Below are 22,513 nucleotides of genomic sequence, written 5' to 3'. Positions count from 1 at the left end.
TGCATTGATGCACTACTAGAGTCTCTAATCTCTGCGCAGCCACGATTTCTTGTATCAGCTGGTTGAATGGTCAGGTAGTATTGAGTTTGTACTTTGAGTCTGTACTTTGTCAGCATGCACCTTTTGTTCAACATCAGTTATTGTGTGTAGGTAGTCTGCTACAGTGTGCTGTCGTTTTAGGGCCAAATGGCACTGAATAGATCAAAAAATTTATTTCTGAGTCAGAGTGTTCTAAATTGGTGGCCAATTCATTGATATAAATATTGAATTATGTTGGGCTTAAAGAGCATCCTTGAGTCTCTCCTCGCTCCTGAGGAAAGAAAATTGTCCTTTTGTGGTCTTTATACCACACTTAATGTTTGTTGATATGCTTTGCCCTTCAACACTTTTTCGATCTTTGTAAAAATGACCTTTGTGGCAAACTGTATCAAGCTTTTTTTGTTTGTTTTGTTTTGTTTTGTTTTTTGTTTGTTTTTTTGTTTGTTTTTTTGTCAGTTACTTTTTTTTTATCGTGGTTAACGTGTAGGTCAATTAGGGTCTGTAGGATGTTAATATCTGCTATGCGGTGATTTGGTACGAATCCAATCTGACTTTCTCGACAGTGTGCTTCTCTCACTCTTGCTCTCTGTCACTCTCTGTCTTTAGCTCTTACCTCCAGCAATCGCAAGGTCACGTCAGACTTGCAGTGAGAAGTTTGGCATCTTCCCAAACACACAACATGCACACAAAGACAGGGAGGAAGCAAGGGCGTGGGGAAAAGATGAGCCCGATGAAATTAGGATTTACAGAAGTGGAGAAAAGGAAATGAAGAGTAAAGGAGAGAGGAAGGAAAATTGAGGAGTATTAGAGGGAAAATTGGAAGAAATGGACCATTCTCTTCAGTGCAGCAGCGGCAGCCATGTCTGCTTTTATTTGTTGCCTCTCGATGTAATTTCTCTTTCAGAGTCTGGGTGCATTATCCATCCTGCACCACTGCTCTGGGTAATTTCCTCACCTGTCCAGGGCCTCTGAGGCCTAATCTGTGCAATTTTCTAATTCATTTTCAATGTGTCTCAACCTTAATTAGGCATCAGGCTCGATTAAGCACTATGTCAACACAGAGGTGATGTTTTTGGCTATCTAATTCTCCAGGTATCGCACGCGTTCTCCAGCGTCGCCTTGGACTCTTAGGGACGTGGTTCTGCAGTGTCCGTTTCCTTGCCCAGACTCTTTATTCAGGAGCACTCCTGAGAGCTTGACACCTAATTTTCAGGTGTTTTCCGCTTACTTGCTTTTTCGTGCTCACTCACTCTCACACACTCTTGGTCTCTTTTCCACATATGCGTACACACACACACACACACACACACACACACACACAGCAGCAGCAGCTCAGATCTGGGACTTCAGTGGCGTGTTCCACATTTAATATATTAGAGTATGTCTCTGTGCGCAGTGGGAATAGGTTGCATAAGCTCTTTTTTTTTTTTTTCCCCCCCCCCCCATGACAGTAACTTTCACACTTTTTAAAAATGTGAACTATATTTTGAAAAGCATTCCAACCCAGGTAAAGTAAAGACCTACCTAGAAAGCTCAGGTGTTTATTTCTGCTTTTTCCCAATTGTCCTGTAGAAGCTGTGCTCTTTTTAATAATTTGCCTTTATGCAAACGATTAACAAACTGTTAAATGTATCTGTCAGTGTTTTCCTCCTTTTTTTTCAGAATCACTTTTATGCCTACATCTCACAGAAACCTTATTTAAAGAATGAAAATCATGGACCCTATGTCCAGTATGATTTGGTGATCAGTTCTGTTCTTTTCTTTCTTTTGGCAGAACAAAAGTTGAATATTTTGAAGAGTAACACAATCTCAATTAACAGACACAGAAGGCAATGTAAATAAGGATATTTAGAGGCTCTTCATTACATTCCTATACAGTCACTGAACTATACACTGCATAGTTCAGTCGTATCATTTGCATGTTATAAATTCAGTAGGTTTGCTCTCTCCAATCATAGAGGCCTGGTATTATTATTTCCACCATTCTTGTACCAATATCTAGTCTATGAATGATCCCTTCATCTTCACATGCATTAACGGGGCCAGCAGAGGTAGAGGAGCCACCTGGAACTCTCAAGTTTAGCTGAACACATGCAGTTTCACACCAGTGGGCACAGAAGTCAGCTCTTGGGGAAATGATGCATTGGATGCTGGGGAAATGACCAGCATTCACTGCAGGAGTCTGGCCAGTCAATGACCACATGAAGCTTGGATGAGCTTGTGCCCTGGAGAGCATGGTTTAAATGGCCAGTTGTCTTATTTCACTGTGGAAGAGGACTGAACAAGCTATCGTCCTGGAAACAATCAGGATCTGGATCCTGGCCATCTCACCCTCATAGGACTGAGTGGCGAGTCATTTCAGCAGTGACTCTACTCGATGGCTTCGCCTCCTCTGAAGCACTAGGACTGGAGGATTTTGCTTCCTCAGTGTAGTGCCTGTGAAGTTTCGTTTAGTGGGTTGTTTTGAGCTGTGCAGGACCCCTCACCCTGTAACTGCCAGCTTTTTGCCCACAGCCTCTGCTAAATCTCAGGGTTTAGCAGTCAGTTCCCAAGTTACAAAACTGACAGTTTCAGATTCGAGGGTTGGAGTGTGTTTGTCTGAGTTTTTAAACAAACCAGTTGCCGTAGGTGTTTTTAACGTAATGTGAAGGTGCGTATGTTCCAAGATTTTTATAGAACAAAAAGGATGATTTCTTTGATTTTGGAATGTTTGTTTCGTAACGTCTTTGTGGTATGGATGTCTTGTCTCGGATGAACTTCTTTACTTTGTTAGCCTAGTCAGACCCTGTAAGATGTCAGCACCATTTTGAGTCCAGTCTGTGAAGGATGTGGAATATACCACTTGATTTTTTTTTTTCCTTCCTTTCTCGTTGTTTTGTCCATCTCATCCCAAGTGTTCTAGAGTTCTTTAGCTGTTTTCTTCCCTCACATCTATTTTAATCCATCTTTTTCATTTGTTTGTCTGCTTGTTAGTATTCATTATAAATTTCTCATACTGTCACAAGGCCGATTCGTATGACTGCCATGTCATATTCAGCAGTCGTTAATTGCGTCGTTAAATTTCATATTTGATGGCCCAAAAATGTTGTGTAGGTTGAAACACCCTGGCCAGTTGATCTGGAAGGGTCAGTCATATAAATGCCATCTGAGGGCATTTCTTGCTTTCAGAGATCAGTAAATGAAAACATATCAGACTAACATCTGTAGCGGAATTCAGGGCTTCTGATGCAAAGGATTGGGGAAGCAAGCATATAATAAGTTACAAGCAAATTGTTATTATTACAAGTTAAATTGCCATGCATCTTTTATACCAGTGGTTCTCACAAGACCCATTGTCCTGAGAATAAGGGTTGTATAGACTTAGAACGTACAAATCCACAATCATAATGAATTGTTCTTAATGAGTTGCCTTTATGTGCCTAACTGCATTCATCAGTCATTTCTAAGTGCACGCTTTGGTTAGTGCCTAACCCGTTCATCATCAGTTGGTTTCTCACTTCTGGATATTTTTTAGATGGCAAACCATATTCGACACAGCTTTTCCACTGACATTGTCCTGGTTGTTGGACATAGCACTGTTGTATGGGTTTTTACACTACTGAATACCCCTGCTGTGTTGAGTCACTGCCAAAAATACCTAGCTAACAGCAATTCTGGGTTCACAAACTGGCCACTGGTAAATGGCTAGAGGACAACCAATGCAAATTATACATGGCAGTAGACAGACTACAGACTCTAAATGTGCACTTGTCAGATCATTCTAATTAGCTGTGGGGGGGGGGGTCCCCCCATAATGTGGCTATTGTGTGTAAGATGAAGAATTCCTTGTTCTTTTGCTGTACACAGAAAGTAACAATTTCTAGAGTTTTCTAAGTAATTAGAGGCCTAGCTTTCTAAATAGTTTTATCTTGGGGTATGAGTCTTATCTGTGAGTGAGTCATATCACGGGCATGAGTTGGGTATCTGTTGGCACAGAGACAGTGCAGGGCTGTCAGCTTCTTACCACGGGAATACCAATAGACCATTTGGTTCACACATCTGCAGATGATTTTTTTTGTCTGCCTTATACCTTTCCCTCTAATAATCTAGGAACATTACAATTCTTGCATATAAACCACCAAGGAAGACCGTGCTACGTTTTATTGATGTGTTGCCATGAGTGTATTGTGTTTTTTGCTTGGTGCAAGCAAGCGTCAAAACATTGAGAGCATCAATAATGGAATTACTCTATTCCAACGTTGTTAATTGATAATTCTTGCTTAATTATTTATTCAGTCATCTTGCTGTTGGCCAAAATGAGTAAATGACAGGAAAGTGCCTGAGACGGTGATGCCCCGGGGCTTAGGCAATTGCTGCGCTTGGCTTATAAGGTCCTCTGGCAAGGAAAAAAGGCCTGTGAATGCCGCTGCACCCGCATATCATGATTCTTATTTGCAGCCGGAGATTGACAGGCCTTTCCCTGAAGCTCAGCACAGTGTCTGTCATTGAGCCTGGCCCGAAAGGTGCCGTGTGAATGCATGCACACACAGGGCCAGTACTGAACGCTTCCTGCTTCCGGCCATTGGGGCTGGCTGGGGGACCATTTCAGGCTGGAGACTGCCTGCGATGGATCCCCCAGGGCCAGCATGTTGCAGAGCTGTGTGGAGAGCTTTTTTTTTTTTTTGGGCCTCTCCCAGCCCTTGTTCTGTACGTCGTCGTGTGCCTGTGTGCTCTTTCACATTCAAGCTTGCTCCGTTCTGCTTTGAGGTTCTCCGGCACATTAGCACTGTTCTCCAAGTCACTTGATGCTCACACAGCTGGGGTTCATTCAGTGCGGGAGCTCTTTGGTCAGGCTGTGCCCATCTCGCTGAGCCTCCTGTCGGTGTTCATCAGGGAGCATTCACACAGTTACGCTTCATTACAACTCTGCAGCATGAACGCCTTCATCTCACTGTGTTCGACTGGCTGGTCTGCCTGTCACTGTTAATATTTGTTCTTGCTCTTGACCTCTAACGCTTCTCCTCATTGTTCCTGTACAGTGCATACATGCCCCTGTCTCGCTCTTTCCCTCCTGCTCTCTCCTCGTTGCCGTCTGTTAGCCTTCCAGCCATCCGCCCATCTTGCCACTTGAAAGCCCAGTGAGCTGAGCGGTGTAGACCCTTGTTCTTGCCCAGCCTTGGCCTTGCTCCTCTTCCTTCCTCGTCTTTTGTCCACTCCCTACTGCTTAGCTGCTCCCCTTCCTCCATCTTCCCTTTTCTCGGTTCTTCTCCTGCCCTCGTGTGTGGCATAGGGTCTCTTCCTCTTTCCCGCTCTAACCTTTCTCTTCTTTTCCCCTTTGACTTTTCACTTTCTTCCTCTTTTCACGCTTGGTCCTTTTCTTTGCAGCACACGCCATACTGCTCTGCACCACACCTGCCCCCTCTGTGCCAGGCAGGGAGGTAGAGGTTGGTTTACGAAGGCCGGACAAACAATCCCCAAGTGTGCAGAGCAGCCACCGGCCACTGCTACGAGGCCTTGATTATTGTAAATGATCACATTATCCAAGGCCTCCAGGAACTCAGTTACAATTATTAAAGTTATTGCTTGTAGAAACTTGGATGCAATAACAGTCTTTAGGAAACTCTCCCCCTCTCTCTCTCTCTCTCTCTCTCTTCTTTTTCTTTTTTTTTTTTTACTCTCTCCTTTTCTCCCTCCCCCTACACACACACACACACACACACACACACACACACACACACACACACACACACACACACACACACACACACACACACACACACACACTCCCTTCCCTCCCTCTGCTTTCTCTGACTCACTCTTGAGCTGATGTACTCATAGTCATGCTTCTCTCTGACTCTGATGTGATGTGGACGGGGACCATCATTGTTCTTTTTCTTTTCCACCGAATTCCAGTTATTGTTCCTTTTTCCTATCTTTGCCTGCTGCACACTCTGGGAGATGAATTCCCAGTAGTCTTGTCATGTAGGTCCTTGCTTGCCACAGCACTGCTGTATCATAGTCACTTTGACACTGCTAAACCTTTTTGGTTTGAAAAGAATAGTGAGGCTTATATCCTCACCTAATCACCAAAGATCCTGGTCCATGATCCAACAAACAATAAAGTTAGTGATATGGAGATGAGTGAGCTGCTTAATCTCCTGCAGCCGTTGGCCAGCTTGTGTTGTTTCCAGCAACAGACTGTGTGGAATTACAGGCGTCTGCTGCTGTTACCACCTCTGTGTATATAAAAAGTGTGTGTGTGTGTGTAAGTGCTTAATGCAAGCTTACAGTAGCCTGGTGCGTTAAGATCCGTGTTCTTTAATGAAATTCCCTTGAGTGGCCCCTGTCCTCTCTTCCTTATATTCTCCATGGTACCAATCCTTATTGCCACATGTTTATCCAGCTTAGCGCCCCACGTGCGCACCTGTGTTACGGCTGTGTGGTGCTTCTGATGCTCTGGTTGGACTTTACAGAGCTATTTGCACATCATGGACCATCTGGGCATGGCTGCGTTCTGGCCCTCCTTCTGTTGACTTTCCTCATAAACAGTTTCTTCCTCTCTCTAAAGACCTGCTGTGGTGCCTGCGTAATGGAGTATATGATTTAAAAACGTGAGCCGCACAATATAGAGAGCTCTGGTCCTTCTCCTGCGATAGAGAGCCCCACTCTGGTAGTAGAGTGAATTTGATATTAATGTGGTAATGTAGGATGAAGGTCGAGCACCCAGAGTATCCTCCAGAGCACTAGAGTGATTTAAAACATTAATGAAAACACTCCTGTATATGGGCCATAATATTAAAAAAAAAGGCAGAACCAAACAATGAGAAGCACCAAAGAGCTTTCAGAACTCAAACACATAGAGCTCCCTTTAAGGAACATGAATTAGCACTTTCTCTCACTCTATCTCTCTTTTACTCACTCAGGCGAGTGGCCAGTCACAGATCTAATCTCATGCCTGCTCTCACATCATCATCTGGGGCAGAGATGTTTAGGCTGGCTAATGGCCTTGTGACCTCTCATGCATGGGGAAGAGCTCAATATTCAGACACTTCCTTAATAGAGCTGTAAAATATTGAAAAACCTCTATTAGTGGCATAAATTTACCTTCACTTCATCATTTTTCCATTTGACCTCACTCACTCCTTATTGTCCATTCTTTCTCCCACCCCCCCCGACACACACACACACACACACACACACACACACACTAATCTACCTTTCTTGTGCCTTCATGCAGTGGGTATACCTTGAATTAATCACTGGCGTTGCAGTTTGTTTTCTGTTTGATTCTTAGCTGAAGGGTTATGTTGCATTTCCTTTTGGCATAGGTTGCATCATAACTGAGTATTTTGACTGTGAAGAAATGGGATTAAATCCAGTGTATGCAACAGCAGCGCACATTTATTATTGGGTGCTGAGTGGCATTAGATGTCGGCCAGGAGACGGTCAGGAGATAAAGGCAGGGTAGGAGCTGCTGTTTGCTTGGGCACGGAGGCTGCACATCACCTCATGTCCTTCCTGCATGAGAAGTTCTCTAATGCTATGCCGTTTCACTGGTGCTAGGTCCATGCATATAACCTGCACTCTTCAAGGTTTTTCACTTTACTGCAGTGCAATAAAGTAACTGCATATTTCCCCCCTCACTTTGTGACTCTTCTATTCTTGTTCCCTCAAGGTCTTAGTCCTCATCTTTCTTTCGCTCTCTCTCTCTCGTGCACACACTCTCTCTTGCTTGAGCTCTCTCTCTCTCTCTCTCTCTCTCTCTCTCTCTCTCTCTCTCACCACACACACACACACACACCACACACACACACAAGCACACGCCCACGCCCAGAAACAGCACATAAAGTAGCTTCGCGTAAACACACATGGGAGTGTTTTAGGCTTGTCACATCCCTCTGAGAAAAAATGTACAATAAATGGGCATTGTACATTTGTCTTACCAGTGCGGTGACACTCTCATTCTCCTGCTCTTCCAGGGCTCTCTGGGCCACCGTGGTGATGGAGGCACTGCTGCTAACTGCTCCTCTGACAAACAGCCTAATGAGGGCAAACTCATTAAAGGTAAGATCAGGTCATGCTCTTCCGTCAGGCAGGTCACCAAGAGCAGCCAGCTCACCAAGGTTCCTAGAGGGGTGGGTGGGTGGGTGGGTGGGTGTGTGTGTTTGTGTACATCTTATTTTGTGTGAGTGTGTACACACTATAAGGCAGTAGTTAATCTTTTATTAGATAGCCCTCGCATGAACTTTTCTTTTGAGGAGGAGGTGTGGTGAATCTCAAAACATAGCCAAATTGCGATGTAACAGTGAAAATTGGAAAGCATCTGCTTTTGAACACATTTATGTCAGTCCATGGTTCCAGCTGTATTGCCAGTATAATGCAAACATTCTAAATGCTGACTGAATCATTAGCATTGAAAAGTGAGCGTCAAGCATTTTGTTTATGCGGTTTTTAATAAGCTAATCATCTTGAAAATACCATGTTAACAGAATATCAGTAACAACATAATCTAGCATGGAAAACAAGTACTAGGTTGTCAAAACAACACGGGTCTTATTTTTACGAGGAATCCATATTCTAATTTACCTTCTAAAAGCAGGCTTAATAGGCAAGTTTCTCTGTTCCCATTGAGAGCAGAGTTTTAATCGTGATGTTACATTTCTGTGTTCATGTTTTGATTGGCTGGCTTGAAGTACGAAGGAGATATAGGTGAGTGAGCTGAGACAACTAGAGTTTAAGTAGGAGAACGAGACGACTGGCGAGCTCAGCATCACCTTCTATTAATCTGTATGTCATCCTTTTTTCCAAATTGCCCAAATAACTGACAGTTGAATCTTGTGGAGCTCCCTACTGTATATACCTGCCCAACAGACCCAACTCACCGGCCAGAACAAAATCCCCAAAATAAGCAGACTTGTGTTTGGCTGTCCAGCCACTTAATAATCACTGTTGTCCTGAATGTTTTCAGATGTACTGTTAATACCCATTCTGCCGAGAGAGAGGGGCCAGACCATAATGATCTGGCCTTTGGCTCCAATGGCCATCAGTACCAGGGAGCAGGTTAATGGCACAGATGTACTAACAACACCACACTCCCCCGTTTTGATTCCCAGCATCCTTTGCACCCATCTGCTTTGCGATAAAGTCCAAAGAGAATGACCTGCTGCCTCTGGAGAAGAATCGGGTGCGGTTGGATGATGATTCGGACGAGGACAAGGAGAAAGAGATGGAGCAAGAAGGGGTGGAGCAGACTATGGCAGGCGTGGAGGTGCTCCGAGAACCGCCCCCTCCCCCACAGCCTGAGGACAAGAAGCCCACACTCTCTCTGGAGGAGCTGGAGGCTAAGCAAGGTAGTGATTGTATCACCCATACAATGTGCATGCACACGCATACCCTTTAACTCTGTAATTTAATCAGTAATTATAGAACACCCCCACCGTTCCCCCAAGATATGAAAAAAAAAAAAAATCAGAAAAAAATAATCCCGTCGAGAAAAACGTTACACTATCTTTACCTGCGTTGGCGGCTGAAGCTTGAGGCTTGGCTCTGTTATTGCCCGGTTTTCTGCAGCCAGTATTTCTGACCTGAATGTTAAATCAGCTTGTTGTTCTTTAACTGCGCAATATTAAGAGACACAAGGCTGTTCTCAGTGATCTGCTGCCCAGCACTGTGTATGCTGGGAGGGACCAAATGTAATTTGTTGAACACTGAGAATCGTTCTTTGTGATGACTTGTTACAGGATTGTCTAGAATTAGTTGCAGCCCTTCTGTTGCAAAATGCAGCTGCTGGCATCCTGTCACGCAGTGAAATATGAACTATACATGTCTTCCATGGTAGATTAGCACATTTCATCTGTGAAGTACTGATTATGGTCACATCAACTGAAGAAATCGCCCCTCAGATGTGTTTTACGAAGTGTGTAGCTTTCATTTTGTGCGACTTTCTTGTGACGTGAGCCCGTCTATGGATGGGCTGATCTGCTCGCCGTCATGCCACAGTGACTGACGGTGCAGAGAATTATAGGAGCATGAACTGTGATGTAAAGGATGTAATTAAGAGGGAGTCTGTCGCTGTGTTCACTTGAGACAAGAGCTCCTTTCAGTCAAAGCAAACGTGTTTGAGCCTCAACACCCCCCCACTTCCCCACCCCCAACCCCAAACCTGTGGCGTCATTCAATCCTGTTTACTCTGAGCCCGTGCGCTGCACCTTAATGCTTGGCACGCCGCATTCTGCCATTTCACCAATAATGAATCGAGCGCTTTAAAGTCGATCTTATCTGACTAATTCCATAACCACCGGCACGGAGCGCGCGTTTCGTTGCGGAGCTCCAGAACATTCCGACGCGCTGTTTAGATCGGATCAGCCCCACAGTGTCCTCAGCAGCCCTACTGCCTGGGATCCATTAGACAGCGGAACGCCGGAATAATTAGCATAATGAGGTGAGATCCACGGAGGTGGCAGTGGAGTAATGATGCCAGACCAAAGCAGCCCGACAGTCCTGTCAGGCATACCTCATCTGTATTGTGGGACTATTGATCTGCCTCTGGCCAGCTAATCTGTATCGATGGCCCAGTAGTATGCCCTGATTACCAATGCAAAGATTCAGCTTCTGTCCCCTTTCCTCTGTTTACCAAATGTCTCGCAGTCTGGAGGGGGACAAGCTTGGCTCACCAGTGCTTTAGGCGAGGCAAACAAACCGCGACACATTTATGGTAACTTTCCGCATTTTCACCATTTGTTCATTTGGTGTCTGGTATTTTCAAAAACTTCATTTTCTGTCCTTGGGATGTTTCCATCATTTGGGAATGCCATATGTACTGCTGTTTACCGCTACAACCACTGCTGTTTTCTGCGTCTTGTACGATTGGTTCACCAGTACTTGTTCACGTGTGGATCTGGAGGTGCCGTGTTCTCCACCACGCTCTGCAGTTCCTCTCATTTGGACTTGGGTGTCCAGTTCATATGGCTTGTATATGTTCCAGTATATAATCGCTCACTCACTTGTCTCTCCATATACACTTTCCCTGCCACCATCTTGCATCCTTCTTCTAGGTGCTGGACTTTTCTCAGAGGCTCCTTTGCACAGTATGCATCTTGGGTCTTGCTAAGCATGATACACCCCTACTTCGATCGACCAAGTGCTTGATCTTGTGCAGCCATTAGTGACTCTGTGCTGTCCTTCAGCAGTTTTCTTAACCACTGCACTATCCAGCTGCATGTGTTTGCATATATGTGTGTATGCATATTTGTGTGGCTGTATGGATATGTATGTGTGCATATGCATTAGTATAAGGAGAATATTGACAACACTGCTTCCAGTACAGCCCACACACTTGCGCAGTCGTGATCTAGAATCCTGCCTTAAGGCCTAAATCCTTTAGGCTTAAGGACCACTGAGCAGTTTTGGACTCACATGGCTGGCTTTCATATTGAATGAAACAGAAAATGGAAGGGGTTTTGTGGGAGTGCTTTACCCTTTACTATCTGAGATTGAGGCAGACCTTTCTGTGGTCTGGCTGCTTCCAGACATGCTTCCTTTTGGCCATCCTTGTGCAGCAGCTAAGGGACCTCTGCTTCTGCTCTCAGCTCCCATTTTTAAGAAGATGGGGTTACTGTTCAGACAAATGCACTTTGACATGACTGTGCCCCCTGTTTTGTCTGGCTGAGCAGGGAGTAAATGGCTGTGTCCTTTCACAGCTCACGTTCTGACAGTCATCTTAAGTGCCTTTCATGCACACACTTTTGGGCCTTAAGACTGGCTACCCAAGCAATTTTCAGCAGGTGAGCAAGTGCTGAAGTAGTAGCATGGCTGTTACTGCCTGAAGTATTTGAACGGATTGACATAATCCTTTTCCAGAACATAAAAAGTGTACTTCAGAAATGAACAATGACGCCCAATGTCACCGATGTGAAGCACCACTCTTACGGAGCACCCCCTGGGCCTCTGCCAGAGATGAGCTCAACAGACAGGCTCAGGGCCGCAGCTCTAGGATGAGTAGAGGATGGGCAAGGGCTTGAATTAAACAGTTTTGCGGGAGTTGTATTCAGCTGTTCATTTCACCTCTTCCCTCGTAACGTGCAGAAAGTTGTCCTGGTTTTAGCGGTGGCGCTGTTCCCGGCTGTGGTTGCTGGCTACGTCGTGCATTTAATTACTCTAATTACTCCCCTCTGAATCCATGCTTATGAGTGGGCTAAAAGGGAGGGAGGAGGCACGTGAAGGAGAGCGGGAGCTGCTCTGCATCTGAAAAGAGTTTCACACGTGTCCTGCTGAAAAGGTGCTTTCATTAAATAGTCAGTGTTTTGACAGTCATGCACAAACGAATGAATGTTGTAATGACATTCAGTTAACAAATTTAAGAATGGAAAAAAACAGTATGTATTATTTAGTTTGTATACTACATTTTTTTCTTTGTTTGTTTGCTTGCCTAAAATTGGGAGATTTTTCCAGTTAGAAGTTATTTTTTTGTACTGTGTACCAGTGGGGTTTCATGGTTTGAGTTTTAACAGTGTAATCTGCTTCATGTAGCATTCAAGAGTTCTTTAGTATTTAGTGTAGTCATCTGAGAGAGAGAGAGATAGAGAGAGAAAATTATAACAGTGCTGATCTGAATAAGCCTCTCTCTCATTTCAACAAATGAGGACCAATTAGCTAAGTGTATATGTGTGCACTCTTGTTAACAGTTTTTGGCAGGGACTGCGCCTGTTAGATCACTGGCTGGGTTGCGACTTCAGCTTGTTAAGGAAATCAGGAATGCCTTAAGAATTGCTGCTTTCCGATATTGGCTGCCTGTCTATGCACTCTTTCATTAAAACAAGTGCCCTGTCATGTTTAATACAAAGCATTCAGCTGCAGCTGAATCAGGCTCCCAGGGCCTGATATTTCATTTACAAAGCGCATGGGATGAGTTTTCTTTTAAAGAAGGAAGGCCAAGATGAAGCGGTCTGATTGGACATGTCTGAGCAGCTCTCTTTTGTTTTATTTTCTTTTTTCCTTGTCTTCCTCTTTCTCCTGCCATCATGTTTTTCTTCCTTTCCTTGGTCATCTGTTGAGTGAGAGTGTGAGCTCAAGTGAGAGTTTGGCAGAGCTTCATATGAAGCCGTGCGGCGTGGGGCTTATTTTTAGTCCGGAGTAGAGGGGTGCTGTTCTCGTGCCGTCGAGCTGACGGAAGGGACGCATGGACACTGCCCACTTGGCAAAATCGAGAGTGCGCACAATAGCCGGATTACTGTGAATAACCCGAGATAACAGGATACTTGCTGGATTAAGGTGTTGCATGTTCCTGGAATAATGCTGTTTCTTCAAAAGCACAAGTTTCCAGGCCATGTTTAATAGGAAAGTAAATTAAGTTGGTTGATGACATGGGTGCACCGAACAGGGGAAAACGCGGTTTTCTTCTTTGCGTACCGGTGCACCTGAAATCCTTTATCCCAGAGCCATTATACTTGCATGTCATCTCCAAGTTGCACCAGAAGTGTGTCTTTGCTTGACTGGACAGCTTTAAAGGGCCCAGTCGGATCCAGCTATAATAATAGTGATGGTGGTAATCATAATAACGGCTCACAGCAGAGGCTCCTGTATTGTACATGCACAGTGTGTTAACTCTACAGGTCTAAGTGTACCCCAGGTGCAGCTCAGCTTGCTCTTCTGAGTCTAATAGGCTGTTTCTGGGGATCAGAATCATGGTTCGTATCTAAGGTGATAACACGCTGCAGTAAAGCACAAGATGGGTGAGGGAACCTGGTCTGTTAATTGTTTTATGCTTATGATGATTTCAATTTGCATAAGATAACCTAATTAAGGTACATGCCGCTTTTTTTTTTTTAATTAAGGTGCATGACAGCCGCAGTTGTTGTGTTTATTGAATCTGATTGCTTCAGACCTTGAAAATTAGTGAAAATGCATTGGTTGTCATGTCCAAGTTGCACCTGCAATGTGCCTTTGCTTGGCTGGACAGCTTTAAAGGGCCCAGTCGGGTCCCGCTGTAATAATAGTGATGGTGCTAATAATAATGTTGATAAAAGTAGAAACGGCAACAGTAATGAAAATAATGCATGTAAATTCTATTGCACCTTTTGCACCTTTTCAACACAGAGTACTTTGTATAATAAAGATAAATTGCACTAAGAGAAATGCAGTGCCTAAAAACAAAACGAATGTGCATAAAGGGCTATACAGTAAACTAGAACGGCAGCTTGACAGAACAGAAGTCATAATTGAATGCAATATTGGAGTATGTGAAGTTTTTTAAAGGCACTAAGGCGACGTCCAGAGCTTTGGCCATAATAACTAAAGGCAGACGGCCACCTCTTTAGCCAGGTTTCGGGGATGACCAGTGGATTCCCATTAGATTCCACTTGAACAGAAGCATATCTAACAATAATAACACTAAGGTTGAAGGAGGCATGTCTTTGGAGGCATTTAAAGATTAATAAAAGGATCTTAAAATCATCTTTGAAAGATAGATAGGTTTCCAGTGGAGGGATTTTAGGGGTCGGTGTAATGTATTCTTCTATGAGTGAGGATTCTGAACTCAGAGCAGATTAATAATGGAGCTCTCGGCTAGACTAGATAGGAAAGTGTTGCAATACGGTGATCTTGCCTAGATATAACAAAGGCATGTGAGCTGCTCACTGTTCGCAATGGAGAAAATTTCTCAGACTAATAGTATGCTGTTGTGTTTGATGTTTGTTTACAGATACCACTAATATGGTCCCAGAATAAAAACATATGGAACACTGTAGAGTGGTGCTTAGAAGTGTGACCACCAAGGGTAATATTATATTAATCATAATCGCAACCACTGGCTCAGAATCCTTTTTTTAAATCTGTATGTTTATTTGGAAGTGGCACTTCTGTTTCCCAACAAGACATTGACAAAATGCAGCAATGCTACCTCGACATATAAAAAAGTGAGTATACAATGAAAACTGACAGAACATAACACCAAGTTTAGGACAGCTTTTCCAGGATTTCAGAATCAGTTTCACACTGTGCCAGAGAGTCCCAACTCAGTTGGTGTTTGTCAATTAAAATGTTCCTGTGACCTGTATCGATGGCAATGGTAAAGTATAGGAAAGCCAATGGGCTATCAGAGTCAAGTCACTATAAAGTTTGAGAAGTGCTGTCTCAGTGCTATACATGGCTCGAAAACCAGATTGGAAAATTTCATTAACACTTATTTCAGCTGAGATCATCATTCGACTGAATGGAAACTACCTTCTACATAAATTTGGCAAGAAGTGGAATGTTGAATATTGATCTATATTTACTATGCACTGAAGAGTCAAGATACCTTTTCTTCAGTAGAGGCCTGACAATAGCTGTTTTGAAACTGAATGCGTTTCATGCAATAATGTTCAGGCCATCACTCCAATAATGAACTAAAAAGCTTAAAGGTTTAGTGGGTAAAGGGTCAAGAGGGCAGCTTGAATTGGAGTGAGATGATTTCAGTAAACATTTTTACATCGATAGCTGAAAAAGCAGACATTGAGGTTTTTAAATTGCTGCATAATGGAAGTGACCAAAGTAATTTGCAGTAACTTTGTTGTTAAGGATTGCAGCAACCTCAGTGCTTTCATGGGCTGAGTAGAGTTTGTTCAGTAGAGAGACGTGGAGATAGCCGTGTCAGTCAGATAAATAATCAGTCAGCAGTGGGGAAAAAAAGGAACTTTGGGTTGCTTTGTGATTGTTAAACTCTTATAGAATTCATACAGAATTTCTGGCTAGCTTCATTTCTGTATTTAGTGTGTGTGTGAATGTGAATGGTTGGTTAGCTTTGTCATTTTGTCATTCTTAATTGCCTTTAACCCTCTCAGCAGTCTTCCAAATTGTGGCTATATGTCTAGGATCTTAGCCATTGCCTGAAACAGGCTTAGTTTTCTGTAGGGAAGACACTATTGACACATTGGTAAATTCTCAAGAAACACAGATGGATTGGTTGTGGGGGGAATACGAGCAAGTGGCTGTTGGTTTTTAAGATCTGCAGCATGGAGGTTTTGAAATAACGGCACAGCACACAGGGCTGTATGCACATGCTCAGTTACTAGGCTGAGAGCAGCTCTCACAGTGACTGTGCCTCCGTTTCGCTAAATCCTGTTAGAGGCTTTACCCATTTCTTCAAAAGAAACATATTCTACTTAGCATTGTAGACGTAGTCTGCTATTGTTTCGTATCGCTGCATCTTTCCACTCGTTGGCCTCTTGGGGGTTTTGGTGCGGATTTTCTTGTTTTGAAGAGTGTCGTTAAACCTGAGCAGCCATTCAGCATCATAAGTGACTTATGATAGCCAAGACAAAGAAAATGTGGCAGCGCTGGGAGACCTCTCCCCCCCCCCCCCCCCCCCCCCCGCGCTCCATAGCAGGGCCAGCCTACACTGCCCTGCCGTCTCGCTGGGATGTCCTGCACGTTTTAGGCAGCCAGAGCGGCATGTCTGTGTGGACGTGTGTCTGTCTGCGTGTGCGTGTAACCCCGGTGTCCCCACCCCCCACAGCAAAGCAGAAGCTGGAGGACCGACTGGCGGCGGCGGCACGGGAAAAGCTCGCTCAGGCCTCCAAAGAGTCGAAGGAGAAGCAGCTTCAGGCAGAGCGAAAGAGGAAGGCGGCCCTCTTCCTGCAGACACTGCGTGGCCCTGAGCCGGAGTTCAGACGGGCCGACGACCCCTCTGCCCCAGCCGAGGTTTGTGGGGTGTGGGTGGGTGTGTGTGTGTGTGTGGGTGGGGGAGCGGCGTGGGGGGGGGGGGTGAGTGTGTGCGCGTGCAGGACTGGGAGTGATGTATGTGCTTTACCATTTAATACTGTTTCGGTTGACTTTTCTCCCTTCCAAAAAAAAAAAAGGACGGGTAAATCACATTTCTACATTTCAGGTTTTCCACTAGATTTTGTGAGAACGAGATTGTTCTTGCCAGTGTTTAATTGTTAGCCTTTGAACATTATTGTATTGCTAATGGTGCCAAACATGCCTCCCAAGGACTTAATCACATTTTCAAACAGTCTATAAGGTTTATTTGATTACATTCGCTGTTAAAAAAAAAAACTGCCTTGAAATGAAGTTTATTGACTTGTCTAGGTTGTGAGGGAAGTGATCATTATTAAAATACAATACCCATTATGCATTGCTGGATGTGTCCCCCAAGGAAGCGATTACACTTTCCATGCTGACAAACACAGATGAGATCTGTGCAGACATAGTGCATCCCCTTTGTGCTTCTGTGGCCCTTTATGAACCTAGCTGAGGAAGAGTTAGGTCAGTATTTAGTTCTACTGACAGCACTGCAGTCTCGGAGGAGGTGGGGTGCGTGCGTGCCTGTCTCAGTTTACTACCCTACATGATGTGGCCTGGAGACCAAGATGTGCAAAAATTAATTTAGGGGAAAAAAAATAAAGATTAAACTCTATTAAAAACTTTAGCTTCACACCATAAAGAAGCCTCTGCATTAAGAACTCGGTTGTGCCTAAGCAGTTGTGTCCATAAATGCGTGTTAGAAAGGGAAATAGGCTAGTTTGAAATGAGAGGGGGGTGTCTGGGTCAGCAGGAGGCTATGGGGGGGAAGCTGGTGTTGCTCCTCTTCCAAGGCTGCCAGCCCTGTGCATATTAATGTGTTCAACTGAGCAGCAAATTGGGACCAGCCGCCAGCCTGTTCAGCCCTGCATATTCAGGGCCTTTACCTGAGTCAGACACGCGCGTACGCACACAGCCGCACATGTACACACCTCCCACTCACAAGCTTGGTCTCAGGTTTACATCAACATCAGCACAGTCATTACCTGGCCTTCACAATCCCAAAGCCAAACATTTTGCCTTACACAGAAAATGTACACTCTGCCATATTTCTACATGAGTCTGATGCAACCTCGTGGGTCTCGTTCCCGCACACACTCAGCTTATGCTCTCGCTCTGCTCTGAGCCTGCATGCGTAGCAACGTGGTCCAGAAGACTTCATGGCATCGGTTACGCTTTACGATACTGTATTAGTTAACTTTTATTGTGTAACAAGCCATTTCTCAATCTTAACCATAAATTCAAGAGAGAAAATGTTTTTGAGTTTTCTAATCTTAAAACAGATGACTTGTATGTTTGTGGGAACATGCGAAAGGACCCCAACAAGCTGATTTTGACACCTGTGATCTCATTTGGTTTTGTGCACACGCACGCACCCATCCTGACTGCTTCTTTTTTTTTTTTCCCTGTTTGGTTATCGGCTCTACCATGATTGTCTGCTTTCACTCAGTCCACTGCCTTGTCTGTATGGCTGAGGGCAGGCCTGCCTCCCCCCGACAGCTCTGCCGCTGAGTGAGCTGTGTCAGTTTTGGCCACCACAAGTCCCGTCTTATTTGCTCCCTGTAAACATGGCCATGTGTTTTCTGCTAATTGGCTGGAACCGCATACCACGCCCCAAGGCTTCGTCTGCGCCTGTCCTCTAAAGCGTTACTCTAGAGTGGGCTGTCTTCGTACGGCTTTGTCTGGACCACGGCGTCTATCCCGGACGGTTAATCCGCTTCGGGGGTTCCCCCCCTCCCATCCCTCTTCCTTCGTCTTCCATCTCTCCACCCCTCACCCTCTTTGCCCTGTCCATCCTTCAGGCTGTCCGCTCCTCTTTTCTGCTCTTCTTTTCCATCTTCCCTCTTTTACCCTTCTCCACCCCTTTGCCTTCCCACCAGCCATCTCTCCACCCATTGCGCTTTCTCCTCCCTACCCCTCATCCTTTCTATGCTTTTTTTTTTTTTTCGTTCCCCCTCCATCTCCTCTCAGTTATCCGCACTAATGATTCTAACATTTTTGAGCCCACCGCTGCTTTGCTGCTCTTTGGACACATTCGGAGTGTCTAATTATGCCTCCACTGTCATTGCTTGTTTACGGGCTGCCAGGGGGGGGGGGATGTCGCCTCTGAGAGCGGCGCAAACAGTTCTGGGTTACTGAAGATCTATCGTCACAGGCTCGGTCTTCGGCGCTGCCTTCATTTTATAAGGCCATAGCTGGCGTGACTCATTTGGGCGCTTTCACGTGAAAATGCAGCCCTGCTATGTGTTTTGTGGCAGGCTGTCCTCACACTAAGTAGCTTCTGGCAGATCTGTAATGGAAGTAGGTGGAAGGCGGAGTGTCATCTGGGCAGCCAGGTGGCCTTCTGCAGGTGTTGCTGGCTTAAACGGCACACCTGCATCGCTGAGGCGCCAGACCTGGGCCACGCGCATCATTTGCATCTGCACCACAGAATGCAAATTGGCAAGCATTCGGTGCTTCAGAATTTTCTTCGACTGTGTTGCCTCTCGACAAGCTGACGAGACGTCTTCGCCAGTGCGTGTGTGCTTGCGGTGAGGAGGGGCGACGGGAAGGTTTAAATGAGAGACAAGCATTGATCCAGTACTTCCTCAGAGCACACATTAGGATGACCTGTCTTCTGTGAATGTGATAATAGGCATTCTTTGTTCAGGAGCTGAAAGGCTCCTAGAAGTGTGCCGTGCACTCTCTGCTGGGTCCTCCGCTGTGCCCATTGTGCCCTGCTGTATATGGGCAGGCCAGAAGAACAGGGAGGTAGTGACGCAGCCTTGCGCTGAAATGAACATTCCCAGCAGGCACTAAGAGTTAAGTCACCTTAGCCTCACTGAAGTACTACCTGATGGAAAGGGGTTTTGTCACCTGCATGCAGTGTTTTTTTGTTTTTTTTGTGTGGTGTTTTGTTTTTGTTTTTTGTTTTTTATTTTGGGGTGGGGGGTGTTTTGGGCTTTTTGCCTTACATTTAATGCGAGCTTCACAGTAAAATTCTTCTAGTCCCCATAAGAGTATGTGAACTGGTCACCCAAGTCTCCTCCACTTTGTCAGCACGTGTTTTGGGGTAGAGCCCTCATTCCTCGTGTAGTGGGTCTAATTAAGTAATGTTCCAGAATGAGGGGAAGAGTAAAGAGCAGAATATGTGAGCGATTCTGAGGCATTGTATGAGACAGAATGGAAGGCATAGAAGCATAAGGAAGTGAGACCTTTTTAATATTTCAAGAATGCTTGCGATCGGGTCAGATGTTTTTGGTTATAATTAATGGTGGAAACATTCATTCATGCCGTTCATACCACGCAAGCCTACACATTCCGTTATGTTTTTGTTGGTCTTTTAAAACTAGTGACTCTCAACACTCACATTTACATGAAATGTAGAGAAACCAAATGGGCTTTCCATGCATGCTTCATCTGGAGGTTTATAATAAGAGGCTTTGGCACTTGGGCACTTAACATGGCACCATAGGAGAAATGCTACAGGAATAAAGCAACTCGTTTCAGCATATGGTGATGTGCAGACCTCCCTCAACAGGGCATGACTGAACTGCCCTTGCTGTGGGATCTCTTTCTCCTGAGCTGTAAACGGATGCTCAGTGATGCTTTTCAGAATGCAACCGCAGATGTAACCAGTTACATCTGTAGCCATGTAACCATGCAACCATGTCCGTGACGCAGACACACGTGTCTTATGAGCAGGCCCCCATTTTCATGTACAGCCCAACGATGAATGGCTGGGTTTTAATGAATGCATAGAAATGTGTACAGAGTTTACCAAGATTGCCTGCAAAGTTCATGCAACTCACTCAAGTGATTTACTTCTGTGAAATTCAGCGAGGCTTTGGGTAGATTTTGTTGTCACCCCCCACCCTCCCCACCCCAGTTAGGGTATTTACTTTAATTAAAACATGATATGTGGGTTCACTCAGAGCTGTGGGTGGTTGTGGGAATTGGCTTCGGTTTAAAAATGTATAATGTATTAATTTTAATTCTAACTCCTATTAAGGCTTATAATATTAATTCTTGTGCTTGTAGCTTTTTAGGTTGGGCTCAAGTTGTGATTTTTTAAAAGTAATTTTAAGTTAGGCCAAGTGCTTGGACATCTGTTTCTTGAAACTGCCTAGGTAATCTCAATCTTCCAGCACTGCAGAGCTGAGTTTTTGAGTTTTTACCTTTTCCCAGCTGATTCAATCCATAAGCTATTTATCAATTCCCTCATGAAATGAATCAGGTGTGTAGCAGCAGGCCTGGGCTTGAATAAATCTATTTCTGTTTGGGTCACTGCGCTGTCTCCACTGTAAAGTGACCACATAATTGCACATGTCCGTGAGTTTGCAGGACACCATTCCAACTTGCCAGTCTCCCAAAGCCTGCCGCTAAAAGTGCACTCGTGCATCTGCTCGGCTGTCGGCTGAGCGGCATGGTGACAGGAAGCGTGGAGCGGCGTGGTGTTGGGTCACCGCCCACGGCTGCTCCCTGAAACGCGATCCAGCTGTCCGAAGCCTCACACCAGTCTGGCTTAACACATCATCCTGATTAAGGAAGCAGCTTTCTGATGGCGATTCCAGTTCTAACACCCAAACCCACCGATTGTTGGCTCCTACAAACCGCCCATATGGCCATATGGGACGTTGCCCAGAAAACCAACACGTCCTTCGTATGCTTTCAAACCAAAATCTGGTATGAAGCAAGATGCATCCTTTTCATTCCTCAGTAGCCAGAGACGCCTGAAAAATCACTCGCATCTCTCTTTCTCTCTCACTCTTGCTTTCACTCTCGTATTTTATTGTGAGTTTTGACTTTTATTGTTGAGCTGAAGGCTAATGAAAACAAGCCAAGCAATGCAGGCCAGGCTGTAGAAGTAAAAATGTGATGTAAAATGAAGTGCTGGTTTTCTGTTAACTTCACTTTTATTATTAGAGCAAAGCCTTCCTCCCCTGTCCTCTTCATCTTCCAGCAGCAAAACGGAGCACTGGTGAGGAGGATAGAATCAATAGACGTTGAGGAAATGGGCCTGTCCGAGTCTTTTTGGAACACTTCGTCACAGGGCTGCCAGTGCTTGCTCCAATTAGTTTATACATAAAACCACGCAAACACTTGGGGATCTATAAATCTTCATGTTAAAATAAATCAGGAGATAAACTTGGAGTGGATTAGTTCTGAGCCAAACTTTAGCAGCATCCAACTTTAGCCAAAGCAGTTTGAACGGGGACCGTTTACGGTGGGACGAAGGGAGTCCCAGTTGGTGCACAAGAAGCAAAAGGGTTTTATTTGGTTGGGGTTGATTTTCTTTCATAAAAGATCTCTTATAAAGTTCTCCCCCTCCTCCATGTGCTGGATGTGGTTAGTCAGCATGTGTGGGGCCAGGAATCTGGATGTGCTTTTAACACTCCTCTCTACTAGTGGCACACAGTTGGCTGACAGAGGGAACTAGCCCACTGCCATTCAGGCAGTGGTTAGGTATTACGTGCGTGTGCGCCCACGTGAGCGCGTGTGCGTGAGCGTGCCCATGCTCACGCAACGCAGCAAGACAGAAGGTTGTTGGCATGCGAGAGGCCACGCAGCTTGCTTCCTTGGGCCTGATTAACTGAAACGAACGTTTAGATGCGGCTCGGGGTTTCGTTCAGTCTGTTGACACAAATAATACTCAGCGTGGAATAAACAAACGGTAAGTCATCATTACGGTCGTATTTTTCACCTTGGGTGTATACGGACTAATTAAGGAAAGTGT

At 44.9% G+C, this 22,513-nt stretch overlaps 1 protein-coding gene across 6 annotated transcripts in view; it reads left to right on the top strand.

Annotated features, from left to right (window-relative positions):
- The window catches only part of sfswap (splicing factor SWAP), a 96,604-nt gene that overhangs the window by 22,112 nt on the left and 51,979 nt on the right, over positions 1–22,513 (top strand). For all 6 annotated transcript variants that reach the window (XR_004776169.1, XM_035527151.1, XM_035527150.1 and 3 more), the window contains exons 11-13: positions 7,998–8,082; positions 9,132–9,368; positions 16,511–16,695. Coding sequence is in view for 5 of the 6 variants with exons in the window: in XM_035527151.1 (XP_035383044.1) it covers positions 7,998–8,082; positions 9,132–9,368; positions 16,511–16,695 (507 nt within the window). In the remaining variant the exon portion in view is untranslated. The remainder of the gene's footprint in view (positions 1–7,997; positions 8,083–9,131; positions 9,369–16,510; positions 16,696–22,513) is intronic.

This window comes from Electrophorus electricus, chromosome 6 (genome assembly GCF_013358815.1).
Source record: "Electrophorus electricus isolate fEleEle1 chromosome 6, fEleEle1.pri, whole genome shotgun sequence".
In the NCBI taxonomy this organism is placed as follows: domain Eukaryota; kingdom Metazoa; phylum Chordata; class Actinopteri; order Gymnotiformes; family Gymnotidae; genus Electrophorus; species Electrophorus electricus.
This window is presented reverse-complemented; position numbering and strand designations above follow the sequence as displayed.